Here is a 21,382-nt window from a genome sequence, read left to right on the forward strand (position 1 = left end):
AGCACAACACAAGCCAAACCACTTTCTGCCATAAATCTGAAACGTCCTATTGCTACTACTCCATGAGCCGCGTTTATTAAAACCCCCGGAAACTAACGCTGAATAGTTCTGTTAACGCGTGTCAGGGTAGGGTGGCCCATCCGTCACCCGGTTACGTCGCATGGAGTCGCACACACGTGCGCGACCACTTTGAAACATTAACACGGGGGCAAAACCTGATTAGGCCGATGCGTCCCATTGATTTGGTTAGCGGGAGCGCTGTAGTGCCTATAAATAGTGAGCCAGTGTTAACAAGGTCCACCTGACAAATAGACTGCCATTAAGACACCCTGAAGCATTCGCCCATACACATACAGTCAGCGATGCACAATTATCCAGAGTAGACGAATGCTTCAAACAAAGACATGCTAGGTGGATGTGTGTGTCGGGGATCGCATGCCAAGCGGTTGCTGAAATATAGCGGGTGAGAGAGGTCTGGCCAGTGCAGGATATTAACAGTGCCTGTGGGCACGGTGATGGAAGGGCGGCTCAAAAGACTGGCAGCTAATAAAGTAGCAGGCGGGAGGAGTGTTTGCACACACGTGTCGGTCTACATTTATCCACGCTGATGCCTGCGCCCATAAACCACCACCAGTATACCTGTCGCTGTTTGTAATTGCGTGTGAAGCCCCCGCTTGCTGTGTGTGTGTGTGTGTGTGTGTGTGTGTGTGTGTGTGTGTGTGTGTGTGTGTGTGTGTGTGTGTGTGTGTGTGTGTGTGTGTGTGTGTGTGTGTGTGTGTGTGTGTGTGTGTGTGTGTTTACTGCTGCGGCGTGCTCCCTGGCCCTGGCTGAGCACTAAGGCATTATTGAAGCGCTTCCCTTGAAGCTGCGAGGCTGTCTCTGTGACTCAGCCGTCACCCGCAGGGCGGCCCCTCGCTCCGGTCAACACAGGGGCGGCGGCGTGCGGAGGCAGACAGGAAGTGGTGATGGAGTACATGTGCCACAATTAACCTCTTAGCTCCGTTGTTTGAATTCAAAAATTGGACCTTGTCCTCCTTGTTACAGGAAAAAGGACAAAGAATGCGTTGGTAATGATTTTGCTTTGCTTGCTCTCCAGCTGATAATCGCCCAATTGGTAAGAGCCCTGTGGGAACAGTACAGGAGCCACCTTCCAAACTACCAGGTAATGTGTTTAGCAATGTCCTGAAGTAAATAAATTTTATTACATATGAGTTCCTGGTCAAAGGTCCAAAACAAGATGATTATTCGCTCTACTTTTGAGCTGTGGATAAATGTAATAACTCTATTCTTTGATATTTGGATCCTGCAGTGCTATGCCTTGTTTTTCATCGTGTCGTCCCTCCTACAGTACCTGCTGGTGTGTTTGCCAAGAACTCTCTGTGGAGGGGCTCGTACGAGTACCTGGGGAAAAAGCAGCCGGCCATGCTAAGCATCACTGCCTTTGAACCCTCCAGCAACCGGGTCAACGGGACGCTCATCGACCACAGCGGAGTGGAGCTCAAACTAGCTGGTGGGTAAAAAACCACAGCCTCCCTGGGTTGTGTCCACACAAGACGATCGGTGGGTATATTCAAGTGAGGACAAGGAGCAGGAAATCAATGCAGTCCCTGCACAGACGGGATCATTCCTGCCGTTACAGAGCAGCAGATATTTTTTACCCCGTGGCATAATCACCAAGCAGCTGCGATCATTAAGACGCAAATTTGCATCAGTAACAGCTTGGATACTTCACGTCACTGTATCTGGGCGCCATCAATCTTCATCAGCGTGCAGTAAAAATGTTCTCTAGCTCCGACCCGAGTGCCACGCTCTGGTGGTTCTGACTCGCAGAATAGTTCGGCTCCAGTAGCACGGCACCAAATGCCTTAAAACAAACAAACGAACGCTCGCCTCCACTCTCCGCAGGCACGTACAAGAAAGAGGAGGCTCAGCTGCTGCTCCAGGTCCACCAGATCCGAGGGCCCGTGGAGATCTTCGTCAACAAGTTCAAAATAGACAACTGGGCCCTGGATGGACACGTAAGTGAATATGCACATGTAAGGCAGCACACAAACACAATTGTGCGTTTGTGTGAAATATGCACCAGCACGTGTGCACACTAACCTTGTCACTGGGGAGATGGAGGGTCCGCCGAGAGTTTTCAATTTAATTAAAGTGTCAGTTAAATCATTGCCTGCTAATCAGGACCGGGCTCCCCTCCGCCCTCCTCGCTCCAGTATTATCCCCCAACCTCAGGCACCTCGCATGCACACGCTCCCACTACTCTGTATGTAGCCACAGTGTGCTGGTGAGCCACTGTGGGGTATTTTTATCTTCAAATTACACAAGAGTCTTTACATTAAGGCTTGTCTTGTGCAAAGTGCGGCGTTCTTCCCGAGAAAGGCGCCTGTGTGTGTGTTTGTGTGTGTGTGTGCAGCCTCGCTGGGCGTGTTTATGTTTGTGCCTGTGAGCGGGGAGGGGAAAAAAAGGGCATCATATTAAATGTCAGCCATAAGAGCGTCTTACAGCTCCTTTGACAAGATATTTCATTTTCTGTGCACCAGCCCCTGACACGTTGATGATCCACTCCTTTGTAAAGCCCAGATATAACACATAAAGTGTATTTCTTCCACTCCTCTCTCCCTCCCTAGGTGTCCTACATCTCTTCATCGAACTCCTTTGTGTACCAGGGATTTGTCAGAGGAAAAGGCTTCGGCCAATTTGGTCTCCAGAGACTGGGTGAGTGAGCCGTCCGCTTGATTATATAAACCACTGTGACCAAGTGGTCTCCTGGGGAAAGTGTATACTGTACCTGTGGGTTTTTCTTTTTTATATTTTCCTTCCTTTGGATTTTTTTTATATCACAGGCATCTTTCACTTAAACATGTGTAGTGTCCTTAAGCAGAGCTGCAAGCGCTTGCACAGCGTGTCATTTCCAGTGTTCATTTCCTCTTACAAATGACCACGTCTGGAGAATGAGGCTGGGAACCCGGCGTAAACAGACGAACACTGTTCACATTCATGATTAATAGTCAGAGAATGACACTCCAGACCCTTGTGTAACACGCTACACGAAATGTTCTCCCCAGTTCGTCCATCGCGTGTTGACGTTGACACGAAGCACTCCTTCATTGTTGCGTGTTGTCTTGATACAGTATAGAAACTGCTCTTTGCTGAATGTCATTCTGAGGTTCTTTCAGCAACTTTCACGCACAGGCGTCCAACTTTTTTTCACACCTATCCATATATTCTGCTTCATGTTTGTGACCTAGAAATTCCACCCACATGATTCCCCTCGCTGTGAATTTTGCTACAGTTTGTATACAGCAGCAATCCTTACATCCTGACTCTATGGATTCGAGCGCCGCTGGCTGTGAAGTAGTTGTGTGTGTGTTCGTTTTTCCCCCTATTGTCCTCGTGCTTCAAAGCACCTGCAACTGCAAACCCCCTTCTACTGTATATAAACTTTGAGGAGCATTAAAAAGAAAAAGTGTAGGTTCAGCGGCTACAAGTCTATTTTTAAACTACAAATAACTGATGAATATACAATGTTTACCTTTTAACATAATATCTTTATCTTCCTGGTTTTTGCATATATTTTTTACAGGAAGTTGCATGTTGGAGCTCAGAACATCCCTGTTACTGCTTTAGTACCAACCCCTTAGTCCTCTTACCCTCCGACCATTTTAGTGGATCAGGTGAGGAAAGACCTTAACAGGCTTCACTGTGGAGTTGACCCAAGGGTGCTTAGAACCTCTGCCCCCCAGCTCATGCACTCAGCACATCTTCAACCTGAACCTGTGTTTGTAGGGAGTCCATGTGGGGTCTACTGCACTGTTTCTATGCAGAAGAAGGCAAAATGGCCCTAGACTTTAATAGACGTCAAATCCCTGCATTTGATCCTCTGTAGTTTGCCCGCGTTTGGATCTCCCCACTGCACTCAGCACCGTCCAACCTGCTGTACCTGGGGAGAAAGTATGTTTAGTCTGACAATCCTGGGATTTCTTGGATCAGTCTGCAGAGTATGTGTCTGACATCCACTATGATCACGGTGCAAGTTTATTGGCGTCATTATTCATCGTGTGTCCACACTCCGCAACTAACTATTATTGAGCCATCTTTAGGGGTCTTTGTTGAAGTTATTCTGTATTTGTGTTGGTGCAGTTCTTTTGAACCAAAAGCAGCTGTAACAAGGCAAAACCATTTACCTCTGGGATTAATAAAGTTTTATGCATCTTGACATGAAGCCTTCATTCTTGCCTGGATACAAATAATGACAATTAAAAGACAGCTTGGCTTCTCTTCTCACCCGGTGCCTTGAGCTGTATATGTGAATGGCAGTCAACAGTAGCACAGTTGTTTCCTATGGGGGATGGATAAAATGATATAAACCTATTATGTGTCTTTGCCAAACAAATGAGTTCACGTTGTCTATTTAATTATATTATTTGGAAAAGCATAAAGGGTTTTAACCTGTTTTATATGTAATGAATTGAATTATTGATGATTTTAACCGGTTTATATATTAAACCTCACTGAGTGCCTGTGGTTCAAATGAATATGCTGCATGTGGAGACATGAAACCAACTGCGTGCTTGCACGTTATTGCCTGTGTGGTGAGCGGTATGCTTTAAAATGCAGCGCTCACAGTGGCTCCTCCTTCCCTGTGGCATTGATCACATCTCATCCACAAAAACAATTCGGATGGTAAACTTCGCGTTGATCCCTGTTGCTCATGGCGACAGATTTAACGCGATTTTAGCTTTTATAAAAGCAAAGCCCGGATTGGAGCGGCTTGTGTACTGGCTTCAAGACAAACCGAGGAACAGAAGTGAAAGACGGGGAGGAGCTGGGTGTCGAACAGGAAGAGCATTTGCTTTGAGCAGGTTTAGAATAGTGTGAAAATCTGCTGCAAGAAGTAAAAGTTGCTTGAACAGCAGGTGCAGCGCTCGCTCCCCCTCCGCCGCACACAGTCTGAGCAAACAGCACTTCATTTATACAGACGACTGGGGCCGGTGCCAGGGTATTTGTGTTTGTGTGTTTAAGTGTGTATGACTAAAATGGAGGCAAGTCTGGGAGATAGCTTGGGCGTCTTGGTAATAGCGCTCTCCAATTTGTCGACGCGCCGGTGTTTTGTTTTAGCTCGGCGGCCTCCGCGCACGCGTCGGGGCGCTCGCGCTCGTCCGACGGGGGGTTGATTGGCAAACGGCGTCGAACCCGACTAATTGAATTCCTTGGTGTTTGTCACTCGTCCTCCGTCGGGGCTTTTTTTTTTTTTTTTTTTTTTTGGCATTCCGCGACAAACAGGTGGGCTGTCACTCCTCCAACGCAGACGCACATCTCCATAAATTAGGAGAATAAAATGAGTTAATAGCTGTCGGCCTTTGATGTCAGTAATTAAGAGTCATTGTTAGGGTAATGAAATTTGACGTTCCCGGGGGGAAATGAAAATAAAGCACGGGCGGAAAAACATGCAAGGAGTCACTTGCAAGTGGAGCATCCCGGTAACCATCTTTAGCCTGGTCATCACGAGTTCCTTACAGAGCAGGGTTCCCTTTAAATTCTGATATTCATATTGTTTGAATATAACCTCTGCTCTAAGTCCATTTGTCCTGAAGGTTAAATTAACACTGAATGTCTTGTCTCTCTTCTCCAGAGAGCTTGGATCCCAGCAGAGACAACCCAGGCTACAACTTCGCTTCCAACAGCAGTTCAGTGGCAGCAGCCATCCTAGTGCCTTTTATAGCCATGATCATTGCAGGCTTCGCTCTGTACCTCTATAAACACAGGTGAGGTAACAAACGCAGGCGCTTTTATGAAGGCGCCTGTTTTATTTAGAAAGGAAAAGACAGTCGCACCATAATCCGTGCATTTCACCAGATTAAAGTAGCATATTTTTGTTTTATCGCTACAGAAGAAGACCCAAAGTTCCCTTCAATGGTTACGTGGGCCACGAGAACACCAACGGACGAGCTACGTTTGAAAACCCCATGTATGACCGCAACATCCAGCCCACTGACATCATGGCCAACGAGACAGAGTTCACAGTCAGCACAGTGTGCACAGCTGTATAGCAACCGCTTCCTCCACAGGTGAGACTCTGAGAGGTAAAGTGGCCAATCACACATCCAAGGCATTAGCACAGATGCAGATCTAATAATAATGTGTTTGTTTCTTCCCTTAATGTTTTCCTACATCCCACCTCCATCTATGTCTTTCTGCATTTCTTACCCCTCCCCGTCCTTCACACCCTCACATGCATCCCCGATTCAGTCTTGGGAGGAGACATGCACCACATCTTCGCCTTCCTGCCAGCAGAGGACTCCTATAGTTCCCTGAGCGGAGGCCAGATGAAGATTATTTTATTTGCTGAAACACATTCAAGAAAACATCTCCGGTGGAAAAAGCTCTTACCTGCAGGAGACGTGAAAACGAAGAAACCACGCGAAAACGACTGTAACAAAACCAACAACGAAATGCTTTTTTTTTTTAAATAACTTTCCGTGGTTTCCTGATTATTTCTCCGTGTTTCGAGGAAAGGCTTCCACCTGAAACTGCGCCCAGCAGGACTACGGCACTGCTGGAGGCAAAGCTGTGATGACTTTTCTCACCGCCCTCGGCCTCAACCCAAAGGGAATATTAACGGTCAACGTTAAGTCAATACATTGACCTGTAGCTAGCAGAGATCTCTGTGCAAGTGAACTGTACGCTGGACATCCCGTGTCGGCCTGTGGAACCAGACCCAGTCTGGACTTTGGTTCACGTTTGCTTCTCATTTTACCCTCTCTTCTGTCACATCCGCCTTGCTTTCTGTGATGAGTAATTGGGAGCCGCGTTTTTCCCCGACTGCTCCTGAGGCTGTTGGCAGAGTTCGTGGGAGCTTGCGGGCCTCTGGCTGAGGATGGATTGAATATTCAGTGAGTTTTGAAGGCCGTGTTGGAGACGCATATTCTACTTTAACCTTTTAAGCTTGACTCCGTATTCTCACCGTTTCTTTTTATTCCTCTTTCATTTATTGGGGTGGTTGTTTGCTTGTCATGGCAGCTGTGTCCAAAACGGGCCTACAAAGTAGCTAGGGTTGCTGAAAAACAGCACTTAGCGATAATGTATGCGTGTATGTAATTGTTACTGAGATGGCAAGAAAGGCCTGGCTGTGTGTATGTTTTCCACACACATGTTGGCTGCATCCCTGTCTGCTTTAGCCCCAAAGAATCCACCAAACATTTCAACAGATGAGTTGCTTGTTGTTTTGTTTTTTTTTTTTATTATTACTTTTTAAGAAATGCTCACGACTGAGTTTAGGCCCATGGCTTTATGTCTTGGACGCTCTGGATTGAATGGGCTCTGATGACTATGTGGAGATCCAGTGGGAGAGCCGAGCCCGAAGGCAGAGGCAGTCTCTACTTCCAACTCCCATCCTCTGTCTCTTGGTTTGTTGTGCTTCTTGTCCAGTCATTTTATTTTACTTCCTGTTCCTGGTGTGTTCTGATGAGAAAGTATGGAATCACGTCTCAAACTGATGCATCCAAATGGAAATGTTAAACACACTTCAGACACTTGAGGAAAAAGAGACACTGGTTGGGTTGAAGCTGAGCTGGAGCCAGGATGGGTCCACTTTTCTTGGACCAACACTGTATATCGCTGTTCATTTTGCGTCATTTCAAGTCAGAACAAAGCTGTGGCACCAAGTTACAGAGGAAGTTCTGTTCAGAAAGAGCTCGAGTGTGATGTCAAATTCCTGGATCAGCTGCCGCATGTATTTTCAGTTTGAAGGTGGTATGTACTGTACTTCTGTGAGATCAAGATGCAGTATGAGCTTGGCCTTAGGAAAACAAAGATCAAAGTGCGGTCATGTTCCGACTCTCTGGAAATGTTCAACTGAAGGCGCTCGAGTCGGAAGAATGGATGAGTCAGTGATGTTTCCCCTCGGGATTGCATTCAGGTCTTTTCCTCAAAGTTAACTTCTGACAGCTCCATCCCTTTGAAACAGAGCAGCGTTGCTTTGTTTTGCCTTCGCCCGTCATGAAAACCTTACAGAAGGCTTCCTCAGAGCTGTGACGGCCGGGGAGTCGCCGGCATACTGATTACTCCGGTGCGTTAAATTGGGAATGATAACTTTAATATGGGGGGGGTAATGCGTTTCTGCCTCTAATGCTAATAGTTCTCGCGCCGGTGTCAAGCTGGGAGACGCGTACACAAAAAGAGGCTTCGAGTGAGGAAACCGCCACTGAATGGACGGCCGGATTCAACCCTGGCTGGTGAATGACGAACCCGATGAGGCGAGGCGGCTCCCAGCGTCGATGCTTTAGTGACGCTCACAATGCGTGCGCATTAGCCGAATGACACCCTGCTCCCAGCTATTTACAGCTAACTATCCCTACACCTGTGTGTCCTGTGGATGCTGAGTGGGGGATAGTGCGCCGGATTCACTGCAGCGAATGGAGCCATTACATGCAATTTGTTTTATTTTGGCCTTGTTTCGTTGTGGACCCCCTGAATTCAACTGAAGCATCACCGCTGACGAGACGGAGCCGCAACGATTTAACGTTTGTTCAACATTCGTGCTTATCTAATTCAGCATGTTTTTGTTGACACGATGAATGGGGCACGAACATTTGACTCGTTTGTTTTTGAAATTATATATGCTAATAACTATACAGTCAAGCAGCAAGTGGCTTTCACAGTCAAATCAGCCCCCAAACCAACAGGTTTTATAATGAAGTCTTTAAAATCACCTAGAGCACATAATTTCCTTCTGAAATCCAGGCCTTTGAAACCAATCACTGTATTGTTCCTTCAATCAGTTTCGCTGTAGGTCGGTAATTGCTTTTACAATTTTATTACTTTTAAAGCTCTCGCTTATCTCGACAGTACAGATAGAATATTGCCCCTTGCCTGCTCTGGCCGTGAATTGATGGAAAAGGAAACGATTGAATTACCCTGGAGATTTCGCTGGGGAGAGGAGCAGTTGCAGTCACATTACCTTGAAGGCATCGCTACTCACTTTCCATAGTTCTGTGTGGCCGTTGCATTGTGCATTTCATTTATTTATTTTTTTTATATTCTGAAATTGCTCCAAACATTCCTGCACGGTGAATAGCCTCATTACGTCCCTGTTAGGTTCTGGTAAGGCCACTTTAAAGCGGTCTTTACGCCTCCATTCATTCCTCCCATGGTAACGTTTACCCACACATTATGCAACACTTTATTAATCTGCACTGAGCATTAAACAAACAAATGTGATTAGCTGGTGCAATAGGACACGATTCCCCCCACTCCCTGGACAGGAAGCATTCTAATGGGTCTGGAATTAGATATTAAATTAGGTTTAGTGTGGATTTGGACAAACAGTGCAATGCAGTTTTTTTTTGTTGTTGTTGTTGTTTTTTTTACCAACAAGGGCTCAGTGTTGGAAAAATGGGTTTTAAAAGGCTACAATCATACAATACCTTCCGTCCATGTTCCTGAATCTCCCCCAGTCTCTAAAAAGCACTTTACATTCATTATAGTGCCTTGTTAGAACCCAGTGATGTGACGGACTAGGAAATTCCAAACCTTAATGTTTCTGTTCTTTACTAACAATTAATGAAAGATTGGCTCACGTCAGAATAAATATGAGTGCTCATTTTAGCTTTTTGTGTAGGAACTGTATTCTGGTGCAAGATGAGTGTTGTGTGTTTAAATTTACCTTTCAAACCAAAGATAGTTCTTCAAATTTAACCATTGTTAGATTGGGCAAAATGTTAACATTGAGCTCAGTTAAAGTTGCTTTGTTTAGTTCAGTTTTACAATAGTCATTATTAAAAATCCTCAATAATTTTGCAGATTTACAGGTTCTTGCATAATAGGAACAGTATCTATGTACAGTGGGTGCATTCTCTTTTGAACATATCTGGGTTAGTCAGAAAGTTCTCAAAGAAAGTGCAGTGGAGTTATATAAAAATGAAGATCAGTGAGTTCTGCCGTGAGAGTTTTCATTTCTAGCAGCTGGCTACTTCCTGGCTCACTTTGCATATTTTAAGACAGAAACTGTTCATCCTAGGTTCATTTTCGTTATCAGCCAGACACAGCTCTGAGTTCCCCCCTGCTCACCATCCCTTCTATAATGAAACACACCACAGCTATGGTCTTTGAGTTCCCATCGACTTCACAGAATTTCCTCACCGTCAGGGACGAGACCAGAAGCCGCGCGATTCACTCCCTGGCACAGGCTGCGCGCATTGAAATCGGCCGGCCGTGCTTTGTGAGATATTCCGCATCAGCTATCGCTCATAATCTCCCATCTTTCATTGTCACCGCATATCGACGGCTGCGACAAAGCCACACTTACTGCCGTGTTGTTCAGGTAATTTGCCTTCACTGTTAAGCCCATTTCAGCAATGACTAGTGGACTCAAGCAGGAGGGAGCGGAAGGAGAGATGTGTTTTGAAAAGCTGTGACGCACAGATACATTTTATTCTATAAAGGGAGATAACGGTGGGCCGATGGTTCCATCATTTGTGAACAGATCACTGGTGGTATTGCTGAAAAACTGCAGAATGTATTTCATTTCACCGAGTGCATCAGAATTTATCCACCTATCTATACTGTGTTCAGTATCTGTAATCCGACAACTGCTCCTCTGTTTGTGCACAGTAATGGAAAGAAATTTGCGTTGTCAATAATCGTCAGCCTTGGAATACAAACATAGAAATAGAATGTCTAGTTTATCTTTACTACGATATTGCAAAGTATTTACCGAGAGCTGCTTTTTTACTACCAGAGACTTTACATTGCTGTGTGTTTGCCATCGCAACATTCATCCATGTTTAGTTATTTCATGACAGTCCAGTGGATCTCTCGCGTACAGTAGACTCTACAGGAGCCTGAACCTCCATAGCAACCCTTGGCACCTAACTTTGGGCTCCGCAACAAAAAAAGAGAAGATCCAGTGTCAATGTCTCGCTGTACACCAAAAGGGTTTCCTGTAGAACGTGGACTCAAGCAGGCTGTGTGTAACTACAGAGGGAAGATGTCTCTAAGAAAATAGAATATGTTAACGAATAAAAAACCTTTTTTTGTACAGAGATATATTTTTATGAATATACATTTGTAATATAAAAAGAAAAAAAACTTGATTGACATATGTAAATGTTTTTTTTTTCATTATTGTAGTACAAATGCTAGTGGGGAGTATATGAAAAATCTATATAAATAAATATATATATATATATAAATAAATATAAATATATACAAAGAAAAATAAAAACAAGGCTTTTTTGTATATGTAAAAAAGATTGTAAATAAAAGTTTACATACATACTGTACATATGTAAGACCCACCATGGCTTGTCTGCAATATATAAAATGTATTTTATCTGTCTGTATATGATGCTTTGCATTGTGTCTAAGCTTATTCTACTTTCTTGAACTTGAAACTTATTTTGAAGGTTTTGGAATAAAATGTAAAACCTACTTTTCAACCAGGTTTTTTTTGTGTGTGTGTGTGGAATGCGAATGAAACGTTTCACGCATCCGACCTCGGGTCTGGGGGTAAGAATGTCATTAAGCTCTTCAGCATCTCACACACTAATACTAGACACTAGAGTCATCTCCCCTTGTACTGATGAGTATTTCATCATTTGATGTGAACTGTGCAGTGTTTTGAAATCTCACCTACTGTAGCTGTCATTTTCGCTGCAGCACAGTTGATAATGGCAGCAGAAAATACCCTGCAGCTGCTTCTCTTTTGTGCTGTTGATGTACTAAAAGGCGGTTGTGGCAACGCTCCGCTCTCATCGTTTACCCGCAAGGTTTAACATTTCTGGTGTAGGCTGATATTTTATTCAAAATAACAGCTTTAATAGGTGTTTTGTCTACATTTGTGTCATCATTTCCTTCCAGAGCTATTTGCACGTTGATTATGGTGATGGGACTTTGTGGTGGTCGATGCCAGGTCTTAAAACAAAACCTATTTCAATGCCTGATCCTGTCTGGCTGTGTTTGACCCAAATATTGGCAGGGCCAGAGCCTCGTCTGGACCGATTAAGTCAACAGCCCTACACAGGTCACTCCTGTTCTCCACCAGGTTTCCCACGGCGATTAATCAAACCTTGTCAAGCTGCTCTGCCCTGCGGAAAGCGCTCGCTCACAGCAGCCAGTCGGCCTTTAGTCCTCGCTAGACTCCTCGGTGTTTGTTTTGCAAGTATGAGGCATTAACATAGCAGCTCCTCCGCTTTATCACCCACTGACAATGCCCATCAAAAGCCATGTATTGATTTCAATTCCAGATGGATAAGCCACGCGTGCTGCCATCTCACAAACACAAGGCACTCTCTGTGATCAATGATAATGGTTTATCCTAATTTCAGGTCGTTTGTAAAATGGTAGAATCGTAGTGAGATTCTGGGACGTCTGCATCGGGAATTACTCCAGTGTAGGTTTCACTCTGGCTTGATTCTCATTGACTCTGGCTTAATTCTCAATATTGGCACTATGGCCTCTGGGAAGTTTAAGTTGTGATTAATTTTCAGTTATTGGATGATCTCTCCTGTGAGTCGCTGTTGTACTGTAGCTCTCTAATACAGGCTCACAAATTTGTGAGTAACACATATTTTCACCTGCCAGCTCTGAGAGTTCATTACAACGCTAACGTCCGTTTCGCTGCCGCGCCACCCAAACGTCTCCCTCAGGCCTTTTAACATCAATGAGAAAAGTTCAGAGGAAGAAGAACGGAGGCGAGCGGCTTTTCAGCGCTCTCGAGAGCTGCCTTGAGCGCGGTATTGCGAGACGACAATTAGCTCCGTCACTTTTATCACCGCTCAGAGACTGACGCGTCACTGGCAAAGCCGCGCGCTCCGCCGTCTTGCCCAAAATGACAGCTTCCTGCAATTACCCAGGTGTCCGGCAGCCATGTTCCCTTTGTTGCTTTTTTAATAAGAGGAGCTTATTACGCCGAACCGAAAAAACAAGACTGCAATTCATTGCCGAGATCATTTGGGACTGAGCAAGTCCCCATCTCAATTTACAGCATATGAACTGTATGGAGGTCCTCTCCGGGAGGCTGCGTGTGGCGTTGACGAATGAAAAACGCAGTCATTACACTCTCATCAGGCTGATGCAGTGTTTAAACAGACACATTTCAGTGTGTCGCTTTGTTGGTCAGCTGATTATCATGTACATATATTGTTGATTTGTATCATTTCCTGCATTGAACCCAGTTTTTGTAACGGGAACAAATCCGCTGAATTTCCGACCATTGCTTGTTTCACCGTGTCAAACCAGCATATTCAAGGATCATGTGATCATGAGTAAATATGAGTTTCAGCACTTCCCGCTCGTCCTCCCCATGTTTTCATGTTACTTGAATCAAGCTGGCTCCTCGTGTGTGACTGTCAAACGGATTCATTAACAGATTTGTGTAATTATAAGGGTAATTGATGGGGAATCAGCGGGTAAGCGTTGCATTAATGAGGCTGCTGAGTGCAATGTTTTCATTTGCATTATGTTGAGTTGACGTGGAGCGAATATTTACATTCTGTGAAATCACAGCGTTCGCTTGTAGTGAAGAACTCATTTTGGAGAGTGCTCAGCTTTATTTTGGCCTGCAGTTCAGCTGCCAAGTCCTTAGTTTCCACCAAAAGCAGAGGCGTCAGCTGGCACCTATTCAGGGGAAACTCTCTAATATTACAGTCATTTGACTGAACAACTAGCAAACATCGAACAGATAATGTTACACTTCCTCCTCCAGTCTGTTGGCGGCGCTGTGGCTTTATTGTGCGTTGATGTTTGTGGTTCTTTTTTCTTTAGGTGTGTCTCATTTCATTGATTTGCATCTTGTTGCTAGTTGCAAGTGTTTTTTTTTGTGGTCGTTGTTTTTTTTCTACTGTTTTCCAACTTATTAATTTTTTCTCTTCTCTTGCTTTTGAACTGACTTTGTTAGTTCAGACTTTGGATCATTTGTAATTCAATTGTTACTTCCTGCTGTAGTTTTCCCAAATTTAGTATTTTTGTATTTCCAGCCTTGCTGTAATTTTTCATTCTGTACTTACTAATTCTTAGACAAGCAACTTGACATCTCTGCTCTTGGGTATAACTTATTAGCTGTTACCGTTTGTGACACAGTGCATGTGGCCACTTACAGAATAAGTCTGTTCCATAACTACAGTTAAACACGTATGTGAGCTATGACGCAGGTTCTTGTTTGTGTAATCACTCCTCCTGTTCATATCGACTGTGAATAGAATCGTTCAGGATTGAAGTGATGCTATGACGCTTCCTCTCTGCTGATCCTGGAGCATCTCCAGCTTCTCCATCTCGCAGCTGCAGTCTTTCCTGGGTTGTGGCACATCAAAATGCGAGATGTAAGTCTCAGATGGATTATGGGTAAAGAGGAAAATGATAGATGCTAAAAAAATAAACATCTGACCACTCTGATACAGTAACTCACACAAAGGCATAAAAATGTCCTGAAATCAATCAACCAAACCCAAACTTGCTCCTCAACTAAAGTTAGGATCGTTTAGCTCCTGGTGACGACAACAAAGGTTCAGACTGAGAGAAAGAGGGTAGAAAATACTGCATGTACTGTAGGACCCTCCATGTTTGACCTCATCATCAGAGTCCTTCATAGAAAACTCCGAGCGAGAGTCGGGCTTTGTCAGAACTGCACAGAAGGGCAAGTGATGCTGAAGATGTGCAGCCTACAAAAGGAATCTCTGAATTGAGGTCACATATTGACCGAAGGAGGTCCTCTGTGTGTTTAGAGAAAGCCGTGAGAACTACTGCTAGATTTAAAATGTGCATTCAACAGCTCCTGGGCTTGTCTGACACTAACTGTGGACTTCATCAGGTTTTGCAGAAAGAAACTACGATGACGTCACATGGCATTTTTATGCTACAGCATTTCGGCTGCAAGATATTTAGCTGATTTATTTCACACTTGGACGTGAAAACAGCATCGCACACCTTTGGCAGCTGCAAAGCCGTGATGGGAAGCTTTAAAATGGGTTCACTGGTGTCACACAGTGCCCCGACCCAGCGGGTGGTGACAGGGCGACAACCCGCTGGTTGGGTCAAGTAATAAGCCCTGGTCAGGCAGTGAAGAAGACACTCTGCCCCCTCATTTAGATGAGATGTGGACTGTGGTGTCAGACAATATAGCATCAATCTGTCCAGATGTGCTCACGAGCTCCTGTGTCAGCACTAACACACTGCACTGAAAAAGTCTATTGGCACAAGCTAAAAAGTTATGTTTTGTGTCGCTGAAGGCATCATTTTCTAATATTTCTAATTCAATTTGAAATTGATATTGGGGAAACTAAGTTACATCAAACCCACTCAACTTTTATTTATGTAGCTGATACGATAAATCACCGGTTTTCCTCCGAGGGCCTGACAGCCTCATCCTTAGACACGAATAAGTCCCCAACAACCTGTGAGAGGAAGACGGATGACGAAGCAACACGTCTCACGCAGTAGATTTATTCATTCTTACTACAGCGGAGCAGACGCCCTAAACATTTTCTGAAACCTCTTGTTTCCTCCTCGGTTGTTGATCTTGTCGCCCTTTTGTCTGCGCTGCGACTCAGCCCTCGCGTCTCCTCGCACAATGCGCGGCTTAGCGGAAGGCGAGGCAGCATCCGGGGGAAGTAATCAGCTTTGTGTTGGGTCAATAACGCGATCAGATGAACCCATTGTTAATTGTGGATGAGGATTACTCTGCACTTGTACTTGCTTCCCCCTCGGAGTTAAGGAGAAGATAAATTATGAATAAGGTATTCATAAAACATTTACTTATTTATGGAGATTAGGGGATATTTAAGACTGCTCTAATTAAATTTGGCTGATCCAAGGTATTTTGCAAGAAATCCCTGTAGCTAAGGTTTAATTCAGTTATTAGAATGGAATATAAAGGAACAAAGGGCAGGAAAGGCATTTATACACAAACATATTTTGACATGTTCCTCTTGTGCAGCAGATTTAGAGGTATCTCACAGTATCTGTATGTGACTGCATCTCAGTGAACACATGATAATCTGAAACATTCATGTGTGCATTTCCATCAGTTCTACATGTTCATGCATGCATGTTTCATGGCACCATAGTGCTCTCTCTCTCTCTCTCTCTCTCGCACACACACACACACACACAGACATCTGTGGAGTGAACGCACCCTCGGGTTGCCTGCATCACTGTCCAAGTGGTTCACAGAGAGATCAGACGTCCTGTGTGAGAGCAGGTTCATCCGCTTAGCCTGTTTTCTGGCATCATAATCGTGCAGCCTGGTGGAATCAGACTGAAAGAAAAACAGTTTTATTGCGTCGATGGATGCAGCATGTTGACCCTGCACCTCAATGCATAGCACATGTGCTTAGATGATTTCGGGTTTGCCTGAAATAACTTGAATAGCTGACACTTTATGTGCTCTGCTCCCACGTGGCCCCAACAGACATCAATGGAACCTGACGTTTGAGTTCCCACTGCTCTTCATCTAAATGTTGATGACAGATTGAGTCCAGTCCAGAAACTACTGAGATACAGTATGTCACAGCACTTCCCGCTGTGATACATGACATCTGGGTAAAGACATACAAGAAGTACTTGTCTAGAAGAGGAGATCTGATGAGTTGCGCAAATACAGAAGAGAGAGGGGTGACTGTGTACAGTGGAGGCTTCATTTAAAGTAGGCGCGTCGAAGATGCTGCAGGCAATGCAATCACACATCCTCTGTAATGAAAATAACTTGGTTGCTAACTTTAATGTCAGGCTCTTTACAAGGTGCAACAGATGAGCAGAGGAAAGAGAAGCTGCTGCATATTTTTCAAATCATGAAAAAAAGTTTCTAATTATGTGATCAAATCCACATATTGGTGGGAAAGTACTGAATCACAGTATTGTGTCTTATAAAAGGACTTTTAGTCAGATTTCATCCAAAGTTGAGGTTGTTTCTGCTTATGTTAGCCAGGCTGCACGGTTTCCATAGCAACAACACGTCTCCTAACTGTGAGAACAAAACGCTGTTTGACAAAGTTTTGTCAACCTACACAAGTGTCATGTAACAGATTTCGCCTGAAGGAGGAGTTGGTTCGTTCCTGCTCCGCGTAAAACCAACACGAGACACCTTTAAATCAACACGCGATCCACGGAGCGAAATGGGAAATGGCAGCGTCATCAAAGAGCGTGCCGCATGTGGGAATGTGTTCCTCTCTCTTATTTCTGTCTGTCGGCTGTTCCTCCGCGTCCTTGCGCGCTTTGCTCCCGTCTGAGCGAGAGAGGAGAAACGGAGGGAGGCGGCAACGCGACGCGGGCGGAAAAAGCCGGACCGCTCACGTGGGCGTCGGCCCGCCGTTAATTTACACTGATCCAAATGGAATTAGTGTCTCACGGCAGTTTACATGGACGTGGGTCCAGGAGAAGCTGCTGGGAAGAAGAAGAAGCTGGTTCTTCTACTTTGGTTCCTTTAGAACGTTCAGGTCCAGAAGTGTTTGTTTGGGCTAATACATGAGTGATGTCATGTCTGTCGATACAGGGGATAGAATGTTGTTTTTATGATGAATTATATCATATGATAAATGAGTGATAATAGCTGATTCAGTGGTCATCAGACGCATAGAACATATTAAAACCCACTTCCTTCACAGCTGTTTATGTTTACTCACTCCTCTTCACTGCTCCATCTTTCCAACGTGGCCCCTTGTGTCTCCTTCCTCATTCCAACCTTAGCCTGCTGTACTTTTCCCCCGAAGCCACGACATTTCCATCACATTTTTAGCTCTATTCACGTTTTTTCCCCTCTTTGCCCAACATCTCACCTCCGTTTTCATCTCTCCCTGCCGCTCTGTGCCGCCATCTTATCATCTTTGGCCTGTAGATTAGATTTTCTACCTATTGGGATGGCATGGATGCCGGAGGGCCGCATTTAGATGGAGCTCTGCACGCACACGCACACACACACACACACACACACACACACACACACACACACACACACATATATACTTTTTATACAGACATCCCTTGCCTGGAATAAATATGTCATTCATGTATCACTGTACTGCCTGGGGCCAAACTGTTAAGGTGTCTTGACACCGCTCATCACCTGGGAACACACACACACACACACACACACACACACACACACACACACACACACACACACACACACACACCTCCTCCATTCCTCTTTTGTCGCCCAGAACACGATCTGACAGATTAGAATCCATCAAATGATGAAACTTGGGTGAAATGTGACTGTAAGTGTGGCCTTTGTCATTCAAACACAAATGGGGCTTTGGATCATTTTATCTGCCTCATACTCTACAGCAACTAGTGTTTCAGTGTAGTTACTGTAGACTAAACTGTGCGAAGGAACAAATGTGCAGCAGTAGGTTAAAAAAAAAAAAAGCATCCTCCCCAAATCCCCAAATGAACTGGGTGACTCGGCTTCAACTTCGGCGCTCAGCACAAAATGACATCCTCAAAGTGTCAAGCTGGTTGAAGATGAGGTGGCGCGACTCCGTGTGAACCAAATGTTTCATTTCACACTGCAGATTCATTTGGCGAGCGTGCAGCGTCGCGCTCCACCCCAGCTGCTCTGCAGAGCATCACAGGGAAGGCGCAGCATCAGTCTCTCAGGTGATAGATTGGAAATCAAAGTTTTAATCATACACTCTGGGCTGTTGCCTGGCAACAGGGCTCCCCTCGCTGAACTTGTCTGTTAGCGGAGGAGAGAGAAAGAGGGACCACGGGGTCTGGAGCTGCGTGACACGTGGAACCGGATCAAACATTCAGAAATTAAATACTTTCAATTAGCGGCAAACATCAGTCAAGTTAACGCTGCGTGCTGAAATGCGCCGTTCTCACCTCGTCCAGCTTATTTGGGCTTTGTTGAAGCCCATTTGTCTTTAGTGCCGCTCTCTCGCGCAGTCATCGCTTTGCGCCTCGCAGCCGCGAAGCGCTTTGTCTGCGCAAAAACAAAAGCGCCGCGTGCCTCAAACTGCGTCCGGTGGAAACTGCGGCGCGGGCAGCGCGGATCCACGTCAACCGTAACGCTGCCAACGGCGTCTCTGGGCGCGTTCCACTAATCGCGCCGTCCGTCTGCGGAGGGAAGTCGACCACGAACCTTTGAGATTCCTCGCGTGGATGTTTGTGGCTTTAATTAAAGCACCAATTGTTGGTATATCGCGCATCCTGCCCTTTCCCAGTGTCCCAGCTGTCTCGTGATCATTAATCATGATCTCAGAGATGAGTCCATTCTTTGCTTGGGCAGTGGATGAACATCCACTCTCCTTTCCTTCCGCTGCAATGAGACCAGACAGCGTCTGAATAAGTCCTGTTGGAGCCTGTTGCTTTGGCAGGAAATCAAACGGATCCTGTCCGGTGCCTTATTTCAGACACACACCTCTGTCTTCCTTCTGCTGACAGGCTGAGGAACCGGCACCTAAAACCTAATCCTGCTACAGGCGTGTGTGTGCGTGTGTGTGTGTGTGTGTGTGTGCGTGTGTGTGACCCTGTGATGGACGGGTGACCTCACACCCAGCGTCCTTTAACGTAGCGTTGCACTGATAGAATAAACGCTCGAGCCTTGGCTTCAATCTGCCTGCGGACGTTTTCATGTGTAAATGCTGAGCGTGGAAGAGGATGAATGATCACTGGGCTCCTCTAATAATAATACGCTTGCATCTTCCTGCACTCTATTTCAGTCCATTCTCCTGTTTTTTAATACAGGCCGTCTCTTCCTTCCTTTCACTCGCTGACTTCTTGTCTTCTGCGTCCCGTTGTCTAATGACTTCCCTCGGAGGCGACGTCTGTTGATTTTGCCTAAACAAACTGCAAAGTGTGGTCTCCGGGCTTATTTGCATGTTTTATTGCAGAGGAGGGAGCCAGGTGTGGAACAAGCAAACTCCCCCACAAATTAGGTTCCCGGCATAAACGCGAGTTGAACTTCTTTGGGTTCACACCGTGTTGAGCGTGAGCTGCATCAGCGGTGCTTGTTTAATGCATGCGTGTGCAGGTCCCGACCGTTGTAACGTCACATCCTGTGTCTGTGGCCCCCGGTTCTTTGTTAAGTTACACTTTTCTATTTCTATACGGTTCTGCTGCGGGGTTCAGTTTACTTTAATTCCTTTCTTTGTTTTTCTTTTTCAAAATGAAGGTCCAGCAAAAACTGCAGAGTAATTGTATTCTGCATGGCAATTAATCTTCCGAGGCTGCATTGATGTAAATGACAGGGCTTTTTTTTATTCAAAGAAAAACAATTTACATTATTTTAGGAACCAACCCTTTTAGAGGAGCAAATAATAAACACTTGACCTTTAACCTCGCAATTTGTAAAAGGTGCACCTGCACGGGAGCGCTGTTCTGTGATTCCCTCTTGATAAGTTGGACCTTTCATCCGCCCCGGTTCGCGCATAGATCCCTCACATCAACAGGAAGCTGGATGGGAAAAAGGCCGTGGATGAAAGTGCAGAGGCAGCAGCCGCCGCTGACGTCCTCATTCCTCCTCTCGCTGCCTGTTTGATTACAGCCGTGTCAGGGCTGAGCCTTAATTTCATTCAAGATCACGGTGTCTCCTTTTGATGATGCGTACGATGGGAAACAGAGGGGGAATCAATCAGCGGCGGGCTCCGACAAGGAGAGCTTGCAGTTACACACATACCTGCGCCAATATTATTCTTTTCCCCGTGTTCATTATTTCTGAACTCACGTCCCCTCTTCTCCTCCTGCCTCCCATCACTCACACGCTAAATCGCAGCCCTTACATGATGCGAGAGAATTTATCCCCCGTGAGAAACCACCTCCCATCTTATCTTTTCCCATTTTTTAATCACACACACTCTCTCTCTCTCTCTCTCACACACACACACACACACACGCGGGCAGGCAGCAGCAAACATGTATTTTGTGGCTTTTGTCAGCATGAGTCCCAGTGGAAATGAAGCTGTGCAAATGTTCCATCTTCCATCGTGTGTGTGTGTGTGTGTGTGTGTGTGTGTGTGTGTGTGTGTGTGTGTGTGTGTGTGTGTGTGTGTGTGTCATCATGTGTCAAATGTGAAGTGTCCTGTTACCAAAAGAACGTAATGAAGGTGGCCCTGCCAGCGGTAAAGAGGATCAGTGCAGGATGGAGGAGCAGATTCAATTAGCTTTGTGGGCGCCATGAAATGGTGATAATACAGGCGGGTAATGTCAACAAGCATCAAATGGTTCCACGTTTTTTTTTTTTATGTTTTTCCTCCTTTTCTTCCTGCCTCTGCACCCTGCACGCGTTTGTCCTTCACGTCCGTGGGCAGTTGGGGTCACGCGCGCTGTAAATCGCTGCTAGCAGGACGTGCAGCCGGTGCCATTCATCAATGTAATTAGCGGCGGGCGCGCGACCCCGCCGCTGCGCACATGGCTGCCCGCGTCCTGACGGCCGATCTAACAG

General features: G+C 45.4%; 1 protein-coding gene and 1 long non-coding RNA gene across 5 annotated transcripts in view; one reads left to right on the top strand and one right to left on the bottom strand.

The window, feature by feature from the left end:
* csmd2 (CUB and Sushi multiple domains 2) overlaps window positions 1–11,433 on the top strand; it is a 148,169-nt gene extending 136,736 nt beyond the window's left edge. For all 4 annotated transcript variants that reach the window (XM_029166976.3, XM_029166977.3, XM_029166978.3 and 1 more), the window contains 7 exons: window positions 1,097–1,162; window positions 1,349–1,510; window positions 1,906–2,018; window positions 2,631–2,718; window positions 5,636–5,768; window positions 5,894–6,071; window positions 6,253–11,433. In XM_029166976.3, coding sequence (XP_029022809.1) covers window positions 1,097–1,162; window positions 1,349–1,510; window positions 1,906–2,018; window positions 2,631–2,718; window positions 5,636–5,768; window positions 5,894–6,053 — 722 coding nt within the window. In that variant the 3' untranslated portion in view covers window positions 6,054–6,071; window positions 6,253–11,433. The remainder of the gene's footprint in view (window positions 1–1,096; window positions 1,163–1,348; window positions 1,511–1,905; window positions 2,019–2,630; window positions 2,719–5,635; window positions 5,769–5,893; window positions 6,072–6,252) is intronic.
* A 2,345-nt stretch (window positions 11,434–13,778) lies between these two features.
* LOC114865626 (uncharacterized) lies at window positions 13,779–19,221 on the bottom strand. Its single transcript, XR_003787550.3, has 3 exons — window positions 18,823–19,221; window positions 16,133–16,255; window positions 13,779–14,292 (listed from the first exon to the last, which is right to left on the bottom strand). It is a non-coding gene; the product is annotated as an uncharacterized LOC114865626 (long non-coding RNA).
* Between the last annotated feature and the right edge of the window lie 2,161 nt (window positions 19,222–21,382).

This window comes from Betta splendens, chromosome 11 (genome assembly GCF_900634795.4).
Source record: "Betta splendens chromosome 11, fBetSpl5.4, whole genome shotgun sequence".
Lineage (NCBI taxonomy): Eukaryota > Metazoa > Chordata > Actinopteri > Anabantiformes > Osphronemidae > Betta > Betta splendens.